Here is a 15,725-nt window from a genome sequence, read left to right as displayed (position 1 = left end):
AGGAAATGTTCCAGGAGCATGGCCCATTCTTATGTAGCTAAGTAGAGGTCAAAAGACTATATGCAGAGGACTGCCTTTTCCAGCAGTCCATACCTCACCTCTCCTTGGCCCCTGAAGTGGCAAATAAAGCATATCAAATCCTGTATGACCATTGCCCACCCCAAACTTTAAGATGGAGTTGGTTTTAGTAGGGTCTTTGAACAACCTATAGGAATGTGGATTGCTCATAAAGCTTCCCTGTCATTTGGAGATGGCACTTTACCATGGTGATTAAGAGAGCCAGACCCAGGAGGATGATCAGGCTTCTCTGGAAGATAATCTTCAACTAGGAACCCCACGTACCTAAATTAAGCCAACTAAAAAGGTTAAAAAGTGATTCTAAGGGAATTGTGAATGTACAGCTAATAACCATCCCACCTGAGTCTGGATATTTCACCAGCTCAGTTTTTAACTTACCTGAATTGGCGATGTATGCAAAGCAAGAAATGCTGGCAGTCACACAAACACCACCCTCTTCTGCCACTAGATGGCTGAGGGCTTACCAATACCACATAGGCTAGTGAGTTCAGTAAGTTTTGTTGATCTGGTATGCTTAGACAGTAGCATTAACTTTCTGCCATGGTTAAGAACAGATTGTATTCCGTTTTCTTAGTGCCTGGTTAATTTGTCTTCCCAGGAGGGAACTGGGTACTACTCTCTGGTGTGTTAGCAAAGTGGGTCCTTTCCAGCCCTCTGTGGCATAGTGAGGCAATAAAATCTTTCCCTTGGGCGCATACATTCTGTTGTCCATTGGAGTCCACAGAGAAATACATAACCCAGAAGGGTGCAGGTGACATCTGCCAGGGATTTGTTCTCATAATGCTGACTAGGTCAGATAATACACAGTTCCCAGCCTGCTTTTGCCTTGTGGTTGCAGAGAAAGAAAAGTTACATATTGGACTTGCAATTCCAAAATGTCAGCATAGATCAGTAATAACCATTCTGGTATAAGGATCTTTTTCTGTCACATCATAGATAAGTAGGGGACTCCAAAGCATGCCTGCATCTCAACCTGTATTGAAGGACTTGCCTAGTGATTTGATTCATTGATAGCTTGAGGAAAGTCTGAATAGTTGTGTATTGACCAGGCCATTACAGTGGGAGTGCAGGATAAGAGGGACTTTATTCTGGAATGACAAATCCAGCATTGGTTAAGTTTGCCTTCTTTCACTATGGCTGTATTAATCTTTATCAAGGTGTTATTGTACCAGGCATTGTATAGCAGAGGATTCTGTAGAAATGAGAAGAAAGTAAAATTTCTACCCATCTTTCACTCCATGAACCTCCTGAGGCCAGAGATGCCCTGGTCTTCTGCTTGAGGTGCTATCTGCGTGGGTATTACAACCTAGGCTGTCTGTCCCAGTCCTGATGCTACTGCCTTTTTGAGCACCCAGTGCATTGTTGCTTGACCCAGACTTATTCTCCTCAGTTGGCCAGTCCCAAAAAGGAGGTCATGTGCTGCACACACTTGACATGTCCAGTAACGTCCCCCACCTGATTTGAAGGGTCAGATGTTCCCAGCAGTACTAGAAGGACCCTAGCACCATGGTACTTCTTGGTTTTGTCTCCCATCCTATGGTTTCCCATAGAAGGGAGGTGCCCAAGAGAAGCATCAGAGGGCCATGTCCAGTGTGCTATGATAGCCGGAACGATAAACCACCCCAAAGGCATACACTCCAAGGGAAAAGAAAGAATGATTAGTATCCTGAGATTGGGATTTTACAGGCACAGCCTAAACACATCACTGCCTACTCCATCTCCACCCCGTCCAAACTCAGTGTTTCCCAATATACATTGTAATGCCATATTTCCCTTGCACTGCAGTGTATTGTTTGTAGCCATATAACCCTACTCAGATGAGGGTATCAGTCCACTATCAGGCTGCCTTGGTATTCTTTTTTAGTTGCTGTGTGAGTCAGCCATTCATTCATTGAGTGGCTCCATTGGTATGCTGCTGCTAGTGTGCATGGAAACTACATATTCCATGAGAATATGCTCATTTGTTGTCTTACTTGGGTAATGAAGGATATTCCTTGGCTAGAGCAAAATCTTATAGGGTATCCAAAAATACAACATAAATTTTGTTCAAGGACCAGCTATATAGTTTCAGCCAGCGTCCAAATGTCAGAGTAGAATAGCAGTGGTGTAGCCTGAGTATGTGTTAATGGCAATGAGGCATCATCTGTGTCCGTGGGTGTGGGTGGGATGTACAGTGTGATCATTCTGCCAGATCTAGGTAGGTCCCAGAACTTGGTTAATGTGTTCAGTTCTCCTCCCTGCATGATCTAAGTATATTGAGAAGAATCACAAGATTGCACTGTATCTTTAGTCTTAGTGTCTTCCAAGGTCATCCCTTGGGCTTTATCAAATTTTGGGGTGTGGAGGGGGGCTTTATCACATTTTTTGCATCTGTAATGGACTCCCAAGTCCAGTCCATAGATGTACCCAGTGGGAAATTGTTGAAGCCTTCTAGGCACAAGCTAGATTGGTACAAGAGTGCTGGTTATGTTTTATTTTAGAAGGTCTGTGGGGGGCGGGGGTCCTGCCCTTGCCCCCTCAAATAAATAAATCTTTTAAAAGGGGTGGGTATTGGGTGCAGCTTTTGGAGGGTTGCAGATTCAAAGTCTATGAGGCAGGGTGCCTGGTTGGCCCAGCAGTTGAGCATCTGCCTTCGGCTCAAGGCATGATCCTGGAGTGCTGGGATCGAGTCCCGCATTGGGCTCCCTGCATGGAACATATTTCTCCCTCTTCCTATGTCTCTGCCTCTCTCTTTCTGTATCTCTCATGAATAAATAAATAAAATATTTGAAAAACAGAAAAACAATTGCTGTAAGGCCTGTGCGTCCCAGTGACAATTTCCTGCTGCCACAGACCAGTCAGTTAGGTGGGTTGTGGAAACCTGCAGTTCCATCAGGCTAGCAAGTTTCAAAGGTCCCAAAGCTGTTCCTGGGCCATGGCTTGTTGAACAGCTTCCAAGGCCTGCTGTAGCAAAGGGCTTCATTTAAAATTGGCTGCTTTGTGGGTCATCTCAATGAAAGGAACCAAGAAAGCAACCTGGAGGGACACATGCTATTTTTATTATCCAAAGAGGCCCACTAGCTGTTGGGCTTCCATTTTATTAGTAGATGCTGCCAGGGCCTATATTTTTTGTTCTATATCTCTGGGATACTTCTTTGGTTTGCCACTCAAGTAGCCCCTAGGAATTGGAACAGCTCTGCCAGGTCCAGGACTTTATCTGGTTTTATAGTCAAATCAGCACTAATCATTCCATCAGTGACTAAGTACAGCACTGTAGCAACATGTTTTTCAGTTAGCCCTACTGTCAGGATGTTATTAATATAATGGATGACTAAAATGTCAGTGGGGGCTTAGGCTTATTGAAGATCCAGCCCCATTCAGTAATGGCATATTGCAAAAAGTATAGTGAAAGTGTATTGCAGGTTGTTTTGTGTGAATGCAAATTGGTCCTGATCCCCATACTACAAAGGGACCAAGTAGGGCAGCCGTGGGGGGGGGGGGGGAGCGGGGAGCGGGGGGGGGGGGGGGGGGGGGGGGCGGGGGGCTCAGCAGTTTAGCACCGCCTTCAGCCCAGGGCCTGATCCTGGAGACCCGGGATCAAGTCCCACATCAGGCTCCCTGCATGGAGCCTGCTTCTCCCTCTGCCTTTGTCTCTGCCTCTCTCTCTCTCTCTCTATCTGTGTGTCTTTCATGAATAAATAAATAAAAATCTTTAAAAAAAAAAAAAAGGGGGGACCAAGTAAAAGTCATTAGCCTTTTCCCTTAGAAACTTACAAGTTTCCCATATGGATTGCCACCATTGCAGTAATGATGATAATGTCAAGGGCCAAAGCTGGAGCTTCTGCTTTTAATCTGTGATGATCTGTCAGCCTCCAAGCTCCAGAGGCCTTCCTGACTGGCCAGACTGGGCTATTAAATTATAACAGTATGGTTATCAGCACCTCTGCTTGTCTTAAGTCTTGAATTAACAGAATTTCCCCCATCATGGATTCAGTATTTTTGTTGGAACAGTGTACCATGGTTTGGACACGGAGTTAACAAGGAATTAACTGGTCCATTATGCTTGAGTCTGTCCTTGTTGTGCATACCCCTTGAGGTAGATAGTGATGATGTTCAGTATGGTGTTTCAGTACTGTACACAGCCAAAATGTTAATACCTGTTTATGTACTCAGTAGTGGGAACCACAATCATCAGCATCCAAAATGGTCCAAAGTACCCCAACCACAAACACATGTGAACTTATCTTTATTGGGTAACTACCCTCCTCAAAACCATCCAGAGCCACTTTTTCCTTTTTTTTTTAAATTTAATTTAATTTTTTTAACTTTTATTTTTATTTTTTTAAAATTTTTTTATTGGAGTTCAATTTGCCAACATATAGCATAACACCCAGTGCTCATCTCACCAAGTGCCCTCCTCAGTGCCCATCACCCAGTCACCCCAACCCTCCACCACCTCCCCTTCCACTACCGTTGTTCGTTTCCCAGAGTTACGTGTCTCTCATGTTTTGTCACCCGCACTGATATTTTCACTCATTTTCTCTCCTTTCCCTGTATTCCCTTTCACTAATTTTTATATTCCCCAAATGAATGAGACCATATAATGTTTGTCCTTTTCTGATTGACTTATTTCACTCAGCATAATACCCTCCAGATCCCTCCATGTCGAAGCAAATGGTGGGTATTTGTCATTTCTAATGGCTGAGTAGTATTTCCATTGTATACATAGACCACATCTTCTTTATCCATTCATCTTTCGGTGGACACCGAAGCTCCTTCCACAATGTGGCTATTGTGGACATTGCTGCTATAAACATCAGGGTGCAGGTGTCCCATTGTTTCACTGCATCTCTATCTTTGGGGTAAATCCCCAGTAGTGCAATTGCTGGGTTGTAGGGCAGATCTATTTTTAACTCTTTGAGGAACCTCCACACAGTTTTCCAATGTGGCTGTACCAGTTCACATTCCCTCCAACAGTGCAAGAGGGTTCCCCTTTCTCCACATCCTCGCCAACATTTGTGGTTTCCTGCCCTGTTAATTTTCCCCATTCTCACTGGTGTGAGGTGGTATCTTATTGTGGTTTTGATTTGTATTTCCTGATGGCAAGTGATGCAGAGCATTTTCTCATGTGCTTATTGGCCATGTCTATGTCTTCCTCTGTGAAATTTCTGTTCATGTCTTTTGCCCATTTCATGATTGGATTGTTTGTTTCTTTGCTGTTGAGTTTAATAACTTCTTTATAGATCTTGGATACTAGCCCTTTATCTGATAGATCATTTGCAAATATCTTCTCCCATTCTGTAGGTTGTCTTTTAGTTTTGTTGACTGTTTCTTTTGCTGTGCAGAAGCTTTTTATCTTGATGAAGTCCCAATAATTCATTTTTGCTTTTGTTTCTCTTACCTTCATGGATGTATCTTGCAAGAAGTTGCTGTCAGAGCCACTTTTTCAATCATACCCCTAAGGGACCCTAGAATTATTGTTATTGGGGCACTAATACTCAAGGGCCCTGATAAAAGTCTGAATTCTACCTCCCCATTACATTCTATCATGACAGAGGCATAGAATTTCCAGTGGGGACCCAGAGACATTGGCCCCATCCGTAACTGTGCTATAAACTTTTGAGTCTGCAGTGCCCCCTTCATCAGACATATGCATCAGCCAGGCTGCATGAGGCTCCCCTTGACTTTTGCCCACATCTGTCCTTCACTTTCAGAGGACTTCATTCAACAGTTTTGTTTTCAGCAATGCCATCAATGGTTTCACAGTGAGTGAAAACAATTTTACATGAGGCCTGCAGGCAACTTGGATCAGGAGAAGTTTCCTGCATGGGACCCCTTTCCTTCTCTCAGAAATTATTTGTGACCCCTATGACACCATAAGTTAGAAGGTGGCATGGGAACAGGAAGGCAGTCAAGAGCCAGAATATAGTTTGCCTACATTTTGTCTCTCTCTTCTCTCTCTCTAAGTAAGTAAAAATCTTTTTAAAAATTATTTATTGAGCAGCAGCTATATGTTAGGCACTGTGTTAAGCAGTATTCACCTTTGAATAAGATTTTGTGTAATGGACAAATAACAAAGCTTTTAGATAGTATATTAGAAATAACTTACAGAGTATAGTAGAGCCCCCAGAAAGAACTTTTTTACCAAAAAGGCAACTAGAGTTTTCATCTTAGTTATTTCAGTATTTTGAAGTACTGTCATGGGTATCATCTTATTTAATTGTTAAGTTCCTGTAGTGTAGGCAGGGCATATCATAAATAAAGAACCAAGACTTGGGAGAGATCACTGGACAAAGTGAAGATAAAATTCAATTAATGTCTTTCCTCTACCTGTAATTGGCTTTGTGAACTTGGATAGATGGAGTCATTTCATCTTTGACAGCCTTATTTTCAAATCTATAATTCGAGAGGAGTAAGGAAACTCTGCACATGCTGTCTTAGATCTGGGGTTGTGATTTTATGTTGGGACAGCTGTCCTTAGTCTTTTGCTCGTCCATCATTGATTCCTCGTGAGTATATTTTATCATATAATACTTTTTGTTGCCTTTTCCCTGTCTTGCCTCCTGTAAGACGATGTCCTGTGAGCATTTCCGTGGACTGCCCTTTGACTTTGCTGCCCATTAAAATTATTAGCACACACACACCCAGCATCTAATAGTTATAAGATTCTACATTGTCTCTGCTATTCTGCACTCCTATTCTCATCTCCATTGCTGTCAGAAACTAAATTTTGAGTGTCTCCTGTCAGCCTAAGACTACAGAATACAGTTACTACAGATCTTCTCAGTAATGTCTGTACCCCTATCACCAGTGTTTTCCTCATTACCTTGGTAAACAGAGTATTCTCTGAGCCCTTATGGGGAACATATTCAACTGGGAGGTCTTCTGAGCTTTATAATAGATCCTTTCTGGCATGCTTTCCATGTGTCTTTAAATTCCTTCCATCACAGTCTGCCACAATGATTTTGGCTCCTCTATTTCATTTAATATGCACCATTGCTTTTTAGAACTATCCAACAAGATGTTAAGCCATTTCCAGGGGCCTATACAGGGTCTTACATCCTATTTCAAAGGAGAGTACCCTATATCCAAGAACTCTCCCGTACCCTGTTTTCTTTTCCCACATCCTCAGCAGCCACCAGCATATTCTCCTGGTTCTTTCTGGTTCAGATTACCATTCCTACAAGCACTCTGTCACATATATTCACTTATTAATTTCATATTAAAGGGCTATCTTAGGGGTTGTCCTGACCTGAAAGAAGAAGGTTAGGCTGTTTTATCCTATATCATTATCCACTCTGGGCCTCATCCTAGAAGAGGGAAAGGATGTAAACAGGAGGGCAGTGTGGAGCACAACCTTCCAGGAATCTCTGTGCCAGGTGATTCTTTTTCAACCATGATCAGTTCTTCAGAAAGAGGTGCAGGTTTGAACCATTGGCAGTCAACATAGGAGCAAGCAGAAAGAGTAGCCGAGTAGCCTTGTATACTAGACGATGGGGATCTGGATTGGGCCTCAAGAGCATCTACTATAGGTATTCCAGGTACCTCCTATGTGCTAGGTGACTTTACCAACAAATCCCATCTCATTCAGTGGTGTACTAGAGATAACTTGAATCAGATTGCAAGATACTTACTATGCACATCCTTTTGCAAATATGACTTCAGTAATATGAATTCAATAATATCTCATTGGTAGCTCAAAATTGTCTGTGGATGGAGTATTTACATCACAGAAATACACAAATACAGCAATTCAGGACCCCATCCCTCAGAACTGGTTGTTAAAACTCACCAGCGGGGCACCTGGGTGGCTCAGTCACTTAAGTGTCTGACTCTTGATTTCAGCTCAGGTCTTGATCTCAGGGTCTTGAGATCGACCCCCCCCCCCCCCCACTCAGGTTCCCTGCTGGATGTGGAACCTGCTTAAGATTCTCTCTCCCCCCTGCCCCCTTTGCCTTCCTTTAATAAAAAAAAGTAAAAATAAACCTTAACCAGCATACGTCTGCATTTAATCCTTGCTACAACCTTATGAAGTTGGTTATCACTACTTTATAAATGAAAAAAACTGAGTATCAGAATGATTAATATACTTGCTATCTCTCATATTGCTAATCTATAGAATTGGAAATAAAGTCTAGTTGTGTTTGATTCTAGAACTTAGACTTCTGTTATAGCACATTACTTTTTTTTTTTTAAAGAGAAATGTCAGTGTCCTTAGAATAATTTGAGAGAATTGGCTAAATTTCTAGATGATCCTGACTGTACTTTGATCCCCAACATTTTCTACTCTAAGTTAATGACATTATTAAAGATACTCCACTAATAAATAGCCAAACCATTTCACTCTATTAATTTCCCTGTTTTAAATATTTTGTTTACCTTTTTTCCTAACCCTTCTTTCTGGAATATAAAAGGCACTCAGAAAATATTTGTTAAATGAATAAATGATGACCCTATCATATGACATTAGTTTTTTCTACAGGAGTATTTAGTAGTTACTATACAAAGGGCAAATTATCTTACCTTTCTCTAATTAAAATCATAAGTTAAAAATTTTCTTAGAATGCCACTGTACAACACAGAATTACTCAATGTTGAATCAGAATTGGTAAATATTTGAAAAAGATGTAGCTTACTCTCAAGTAACTAAGGGGTTTTCAGTGCATTTTTCATTAAATAAAATGCAACACAGACTGTACAACTGCTTAGTTCCACCCTATGTTAAATTAAAATATGATGTAAATTGAATGGATAAGCTGAACATTACTTCAGCCTTCACATAGGCTGATCTTTTCAACTTTGGTGGCATGGAAGCTTACCACTTTTGTTATGTTTTTATTTGTATATCTGAAGCAAGGAGAAGTCAGACTGAAATGTTTGAAAGCTCTACAGAGTCTATATACCAATAGAGAATTATTCCCCAAATTGGAGTTATTCACTAACCGATTCAAGGTAAGCATCAAGAATGCTTAGTTTATTTTTTTACTTATAAAATGCTAGTTATAGCTAGTTTAGTAAATAACATTACCATAACAAGTATTTAGTTCATATTCTTTACTACATATTCTTTAAATAAACCTGTATTAAATAGATGAATGAATCTCTGCTTTACAAAAGATATTACCAACATGAGTTATTTATTGCCTTCAACAGAAGGTTCTTCTGCTTAAAATAAGATTTTCTCTATATACAGCTTTTAATAGTTATATTAATTTTGCACGTTAAAGTTTATTTGTCACAGTGTTACGGTACGTCAGTTAATGAGAAGAGAAAGATTTTAGATTATGAACGTTTATACTAACACGTCCTTTGTTTGAGTAAGACTGTGATAATATGAATTTAAGAGTAAAGCATTCCATTTAATCTCCCATTAGTCTTGCATATACTACCCAAAGATACTGCTTTAGATCCTTCCCATTTTATTTTATGCTCATATTTGATTTGATTTTTAATTATTTTTCAGGATCGCATTGTATCAATGACACTTGATAAGGAATATGATGTTGCTGTTGAAGCTATTCGATTGGTTACCCTGATACTTCAGTAAGTATAATATTTGTCCAACTCTTGATCTCAGCTCAGATCTTGATCTCAGTGTCGCGAGTTCAGGCCTTGCATTTGGCACCATACTGGGTGTGGAGCCTACTTTATTTATTTATTTATTTATTTATTTTTATTTTTTATTTTTTTTCTTGGGTAGGGTGATTTCTTTATATATACAGTGTCAAGGACATGATCCATGAAAGAACTGATAAACTGGACTTTACTAAAAATAGAAACATTTGTTAAGTGAAAGACAATATAAGAATTAGAGGTCAAAGCAATAGACTGGGAGAAAATATTTCCAGGAGACATCTGATTAAGGACTGTTATTCAAAATACATGAAGAATTCTTAAAACTCAGTAAGAAAATGAACACTGAAATTGCTTGTCTTCACTCCTATGATTCAGAATTAAGACAGCTAAAAAAAAAAAAAGTATTTTGACATTGTCAGGCAAATGATGGATGATTCCAAGACCCTTGAACCACATTTTTTTTTTTTTGTTTTAGTTTTTTTTTTTTTAATTAATTTTTATTGGTGTTCAATTTACCAACATACAGAAAAACACCCAGTGCTCATCCCGTCAAGTGTCCACCTCAGTGCCCGTCGCCCATTCCCCTCCAACACCCGCCCTCCTCCCCTTCCACCCCCCCTAGTTCGTTTCCCCGAGTTAGGAGTCTTTATGTTCTGTCTCCCTTCCTGATATTTCCCAACATTTCTTTTCCCTTCCTTTATATTCCCTTTCACTATTATTTATATTCCCCAAATGAATGAGAACATACACTGTTTGTCCTTCTCCGATTGACTTATTTCACTCAACATAATACCCCCCAGTTCCATCCACGTTGAAGCAAATGGTGGGTATTTGTCGTTTCTAATTGCTGAGTAATATTCCATTGTATACATAAACCACATCTTCTTTATCCATTCATCTTTCGATGGACACCGAGGCTCCTTCCACAGTTTGGCTATTGTGGCCATTGCTGCTAGAAACATCGGGGTGCAGGTGTCCCGACGTTTCATTGCATCTGAATCTTTGGGGTAAATCCCCAACAGTGCAATTGCTGGGTCATAGGGCAGGTCTATTTTTAACTCTTTGAGGAACCTCCACACAGTTTTCCAGAGTGGCTGCACCAGTTCACATTCCCACCAACAGTGTAAGAGGGTTCCCTTTTCTCCGCATCCTCTCCAACATTTGTTGTTTTCTGCCTTGTTAATTTTCCCCATTCTCACTGGTGTGAGGTGGTATCTCATTGTGGTTTTGATTTGTATTTCCCTGATGGCAAGTGATGCAGAGCATTTTCTCATGTGCATGTTCGCCATGTCCATGTCTTCCTCTGTGAGATTTCTCTTCATGTCTTTTGCCCATTTCATGATTGGATTGTTTGTTTCTTTGGTGTTGAGTTTAATAAGTTCTTTATAGATTTTGGAAACTAGCCCTTTATCTGATATGTCGTTTGCAAATATCTTCTCCCATTCTGTAGGTTGTCTTTTAGTTTTGTTGACTGTATCCTTTGCTGTGCAAAAGCTTCTTATCTTGATGAAGTCCCAATAGTTCATTTTTGCTTTTGTTTCTTTTGCCTTTGTGGATGTAACTTGCAAGAAGTTACTGTGGCCGAGTTCAAAAAGGGTGTTGCCTGTGTTCTCCTCTATGATTTTGATGGACTCTTGTCTCACATTTAGATCTCTCATCCATTTTGAGTTTATCTTTGTGTATGGTGCAAGAGAGTGGTCCAGTTTCATCCTTCTGCATGTGGATGTCCAATTTTCCCAACACCATTTATTGAAGAGACTGTCTTTCTTCCAATGGATAGTCTTTCCTCCTTTATCGAATATTAGATGACCATACATTTCAGGGTCCACTTCTGGGTTCTCTATTCTGTTCCATTGATCTATGAGCCTGTTTTTGTGCCAGTACCACACTGTCTTGATGACCACAGCTTTGTAGTACAACCTGAAATCTGGCATTGTGATGCCCCCAGCTATGGTTTTCTTTTTTAAAATTCCCCTGGCTATTCGGGGTCTTTTCTGATTCCACACAAATCTTGAAATAATTTGTTCTAACTCTCTGAAGAAAGTCCATGGTATTTTGATAGGGATTGCATTAAACGTGTAAATTGCCCTGGGTAACATTGACATTTTTACAATATTAATTCTGCCAATCCATGAGCATGGAATATTTTTCCATCTCTTTGTGTCTTCCTCAATTTCTTTCAGAAGTGTTCTATAGTTTTTAGGGTATAGATCCTTCACCTCTTTGGTTAGGTATCTTATGTATCTTATGCTTTTGGGTGCAATTGTAAATGGGATTGACTGGAGCCTACTTTAAAAAGTTATTTTTTTAAAATAATCTTGGTATTTTAATGTCTTTCACCCAGCATTATTGATGTACTTCACATATTTAACCCTAATATATATTATCACTTTAGGCTCTACTATTACTTTTAAGGTTAGGTTTGAAACAGTGTTTTCTGTTTTTCTTTCTTTTGGTTTTTTTATTTTGACTGTTGTTTGTTTCTTCTATGTAAAAGTTATCTTATGCAGTCCAGAGAGAAAATATCAAGAAAGTATTAACCTTTCTATTTAAAGAAAGAGAGAAGGCCTTTAAAGGGATAGGTTTTTCAAATAGGCTTCTTTGGAATGGTATAGAACTATGAGAAAGAAAATAAGGTATTTATATTATGTCATTCATATGATAGAAATTTAAAATAGCAATAATTATCCATAGAGCTTTGATTAGAACCTGGGCAGAATATATATGAAAAAATGTAGTCCTTAGCAAAATCATTAAAAATTCTCCTCATAATCTGTTATGTTGTATCTGTCATATACCAGATACCATCTATGTCAGGCCATTATTTTGATCTTTTTTTTACCCCTTCCTAATCTAGTACTTACTCTTTATCATTGTAGCTTTATAATATAGTATATGCTATCCATAAGCCCTCCTTCTTGGTTGATTCCTTCCTTTTTTTTTTTTTTTAAGATTTTATTTATTTATTCATGAGAGACATAGAGAGGCAGAGACATAGGCAAGGGAAGAAGCAAGCTCCCTGCAGTGAGCCCGAGGGGAACTCCATCCCAGGACCCAGGGATAACACCCTGAGCCAAAGGCAGACACCTCTGGGAGATTCCTTCTTCTTTGCCTTTCTTTTTAAAACCTACTAGCTACTTGTGGATTATGTTTCTTCCATATGAATATCTTTTGAAGTACATCTAATTTCTCAAAAACTATGGCTAGGATTTTAAATATTAGAAATGCATTTGTTACTGAACGATCTGCCATAGCCTCTAACTCAGGAACAAATGGGTAAACCTTGGTATGTTCCCATAGCCAAACTACTCCATCCCAGGGAATAATGAAGGGATTGGACAAATTGAAAGCATAGCTCCTGGCTAGGCTTAGCAACACTGTTAATGAACAAACTCAGATAAACTCATTTCAAGAGAAGCCAATAACTCAAGAGGTAAAGGTTTTGAAAAGAAATGGAGCTGGGGAGGGATCCCTGGGTGGCGCAGCGGTTTGGCGCCTGCCTTTGGCCCAGGGCGCGATCCTGGAGACCCGGGATCGAATCCCACATCAGGCTCCCGGTGCATGGAGCCTGCTTCTCCCTCCGCCTGTGTCTCTGCCTCTCTCTCTCTCTCTCTGTGACTATCATAAATAAATAAAAAATTTTAATAAATAAATAAATAAATAAATAAATAAATAAATAAATAAATAAATAAATGGAGCTGGGGGACCTGGCAGGCACAAGTTTTAACAGCCAACCTCCCCAGCTAATGGACACCTAGAATCCTATAGAAAGAGGTTAGAGGGGTATGTGCAAGAGGGCAGGCAGAGAGCATGCAATCACAGGTGAAGTTCAGTTTGTGTTTAGCCCCCTCATCATGGGCAGGGGTGTCTTCCAGGCATTCTATTGCTAACAGGGCTTTTTTGGTTTGGCTATAAGGGATGTTCCAGTCATTGCAAAACACCTACATCAGGGCCTCAAGAAAGTACAATAAATCAGGGCAGTGAGTTTTGGTTAGAATTAAGCTATCTTGCCTATTTCTGGTTTTAACTGTTGGGGTCTATGGCTGAGTAACAGGGCTCACTAAAGCATTGAATTTTATGATAGATTTAAGAGAGAATTCAATTCTTTACAATTATATGTCATTTAGGCATAAAAATGATGCATTTCTTGATTCATATCATTAGATATTCTATGTAAGGTTTAATTTTTTTCAAAAGGCATGTATTAGGTTGATTCTAAAATACTTCTTGCTTTTGTTATATGATGAGTATTTACTGTTCAAGATACTTTCTACTTGATCATTTCTGGGACATAAAAATGTTTAACTTATATATTAGTCTTATATGTGCACAACCTATTAGAACTCTTATATATTCTGATGGTTTGTTGGTTCTCTTGGATTTACTATGTAGATTATTATATGTTACAAGCAAATAATTTCAGTTTTGTCTTCTCATTGCCTAACCTTAAAACTTTTGCTTCATTCTCTTATGTAATTGCATTAAGCGAGACATTTAGCACTATAAATTTATCATTGAGAGTGGATCTTTTTGTCCTTATTCTAAGAAGATAATTAAAGTTCTCTGTTGCTGTGATTTCAGAGATAGGTTTGTTTTTTTTTTTAAGATTTTATTAATTTATTCAGGAGAGACACAAAGAGGCAGAGATGGGGAGCCTATTGCAGGACTCAATCCCATGACCCCAGGATCACAACCTGAGCCAAAGGCAGACGCACAACCACTGAGCCACCTAGGTGTCCCAGAGAGATAGGTTTTTGATACAAGATAGAAGTTCCTTTGTATTCTGAGTTTTCTGGGAATTTCTTTTCATCTGTGGATGAGCTTGAATGAAATTATTTGTCTAATGGTAAACCACGCTTATATTTCTAGAATAAATCCTATTTGAACATAACACATTTGGTTTTATTGTGCTTTGCTTGAATACAATGTTATTTTAAGATCTTATTTAGGATTTTCTTATTTGTGCTTATGTGTAAATTTGATGGAATTTTTTTGTCCTTTATCCAACTTTGAAATCAAGGTTATATTTTTTGGTAAAATTATCTTCATTAGTTTGTCACCTTTCTGGTCTGAAACAAATTTTCTGTGGCAGAGATTAATTCTTGAAATTTTGAAAGAATTGTCTTGTTAAAGCCATGTTAATTTTGAATTTCCTTTAAGGGAAAGGTCTTTGATTACCATTTTTACTTATTCATTGGTTATCTATCTAAATTATCTTTTATTTCTTACTATACTAATTTTGACTTTTAATAAACTTTTTAATATATCAATTTCATCACAGTTTTTAAATGTTGTAGTTGATATTATTCACGATATTGTGCTATTACTTATTAATTTCTCTTTTTTTGTATCCTCTTTTTCTTGATCATCATGTCAGAAGTTTGGTTTGTCTTAACTACTCTTTTTAGAGAACAAACGTCTTTTGGCTCATTTGTTTCTTGTTTTCTAATAATTATACTTAACATATTAAATATACTTCTAAGCACTACTTTACTACTTTCCAAAATATTTGGAGATCAAGCGTTTTCATAGATATTCAATGATAAGCATTTTTATTACATTTATGGTTACTGGTTTAATTATGGATTATTCAGTAGTATTTTTCTGTTCTTTCTTTTTTTTTTTTTTTTTTTTTTCACCCGCCCTCCTCCCCTTCCACCACCCCTAGTTCGTTTCCCCGAGTTAGGAGTCTTTATGTTCTGTCTCCCTTCCTGATATTTCCCAACATTTCTTTTCCCTTCCTTTATATTCCCTTTCACTATTTTCTGTTCTTTCTAAATCAGATTTCTTCAAGCTGTTGTTTTTTATTGTATTGTCTGAGAATGTGTTCTGATTGGTTTGGTCATCTTCTAAATTTTCTAAATATGTTTAATTAGGAGCACCTGAGTGGCACAGTTGGTTAAGTCTCTTGGTTTCTTTTGTTTTCTTTTCTTTTTTTTTTAAGATTTTAAGAGAGAGGCAGAGACAGAGGCAAAGGGAGAAGCAGACTCCATGCAGGGAGCCCAATGTGGGACTCGATCCCAGGATTCCAGGATCATGCCCTGGGCCGAAGGCAGGCACTAAGCCACTGAGCAGGGATCCCCAGCCTCTTG

General features: G+C 38.9%; 1 protein-coding gene across 1 annotated transcript in view; it reads left to right on the top strand.

Annotated features, from left to right (window-relative positions):
• STAG1 (stromal antigen 1) overlaps nucleotides 1-15,725 on the top strand; it is a 401,833-nt gene that overhangs the window by 276,089 nt on the left and 110,019 nt on the right. Inside the window, exons 11-12 of the mRNA XM_041733757.1 lie at nucleotides 8,911-9,009; nucleotides 9,521-9,600. Of these exons, the coding sequence (XP_041589691.1) occupies nucleotides 8,911-9,009; nucleotides 9,521-9,600 (179 nt within the window). The remainder of the gene's footprint in view (nucleotides 1-8,910; nucleotides 9,010-9,520; nucleotides 9,601-15,725) is intronic.

Source organism: Vulpes lagopus, chromosome 19 (genome assembly GCF_018345385.1).
Source record: "Vulpes lagopus strain Blue_001 chromosome 19, ASM1834538v1, whole genome shotgun sequence".
Classification (NCBI taxonomy): Eukaryota; Metazoa; Chordata; class Mammalia; order Carnivora; family Canidae; genus Vulpes; species Vulpes lagopus.
This window is presented reverse-complemented; position numbering and strand designations above follow the sequence as displayed.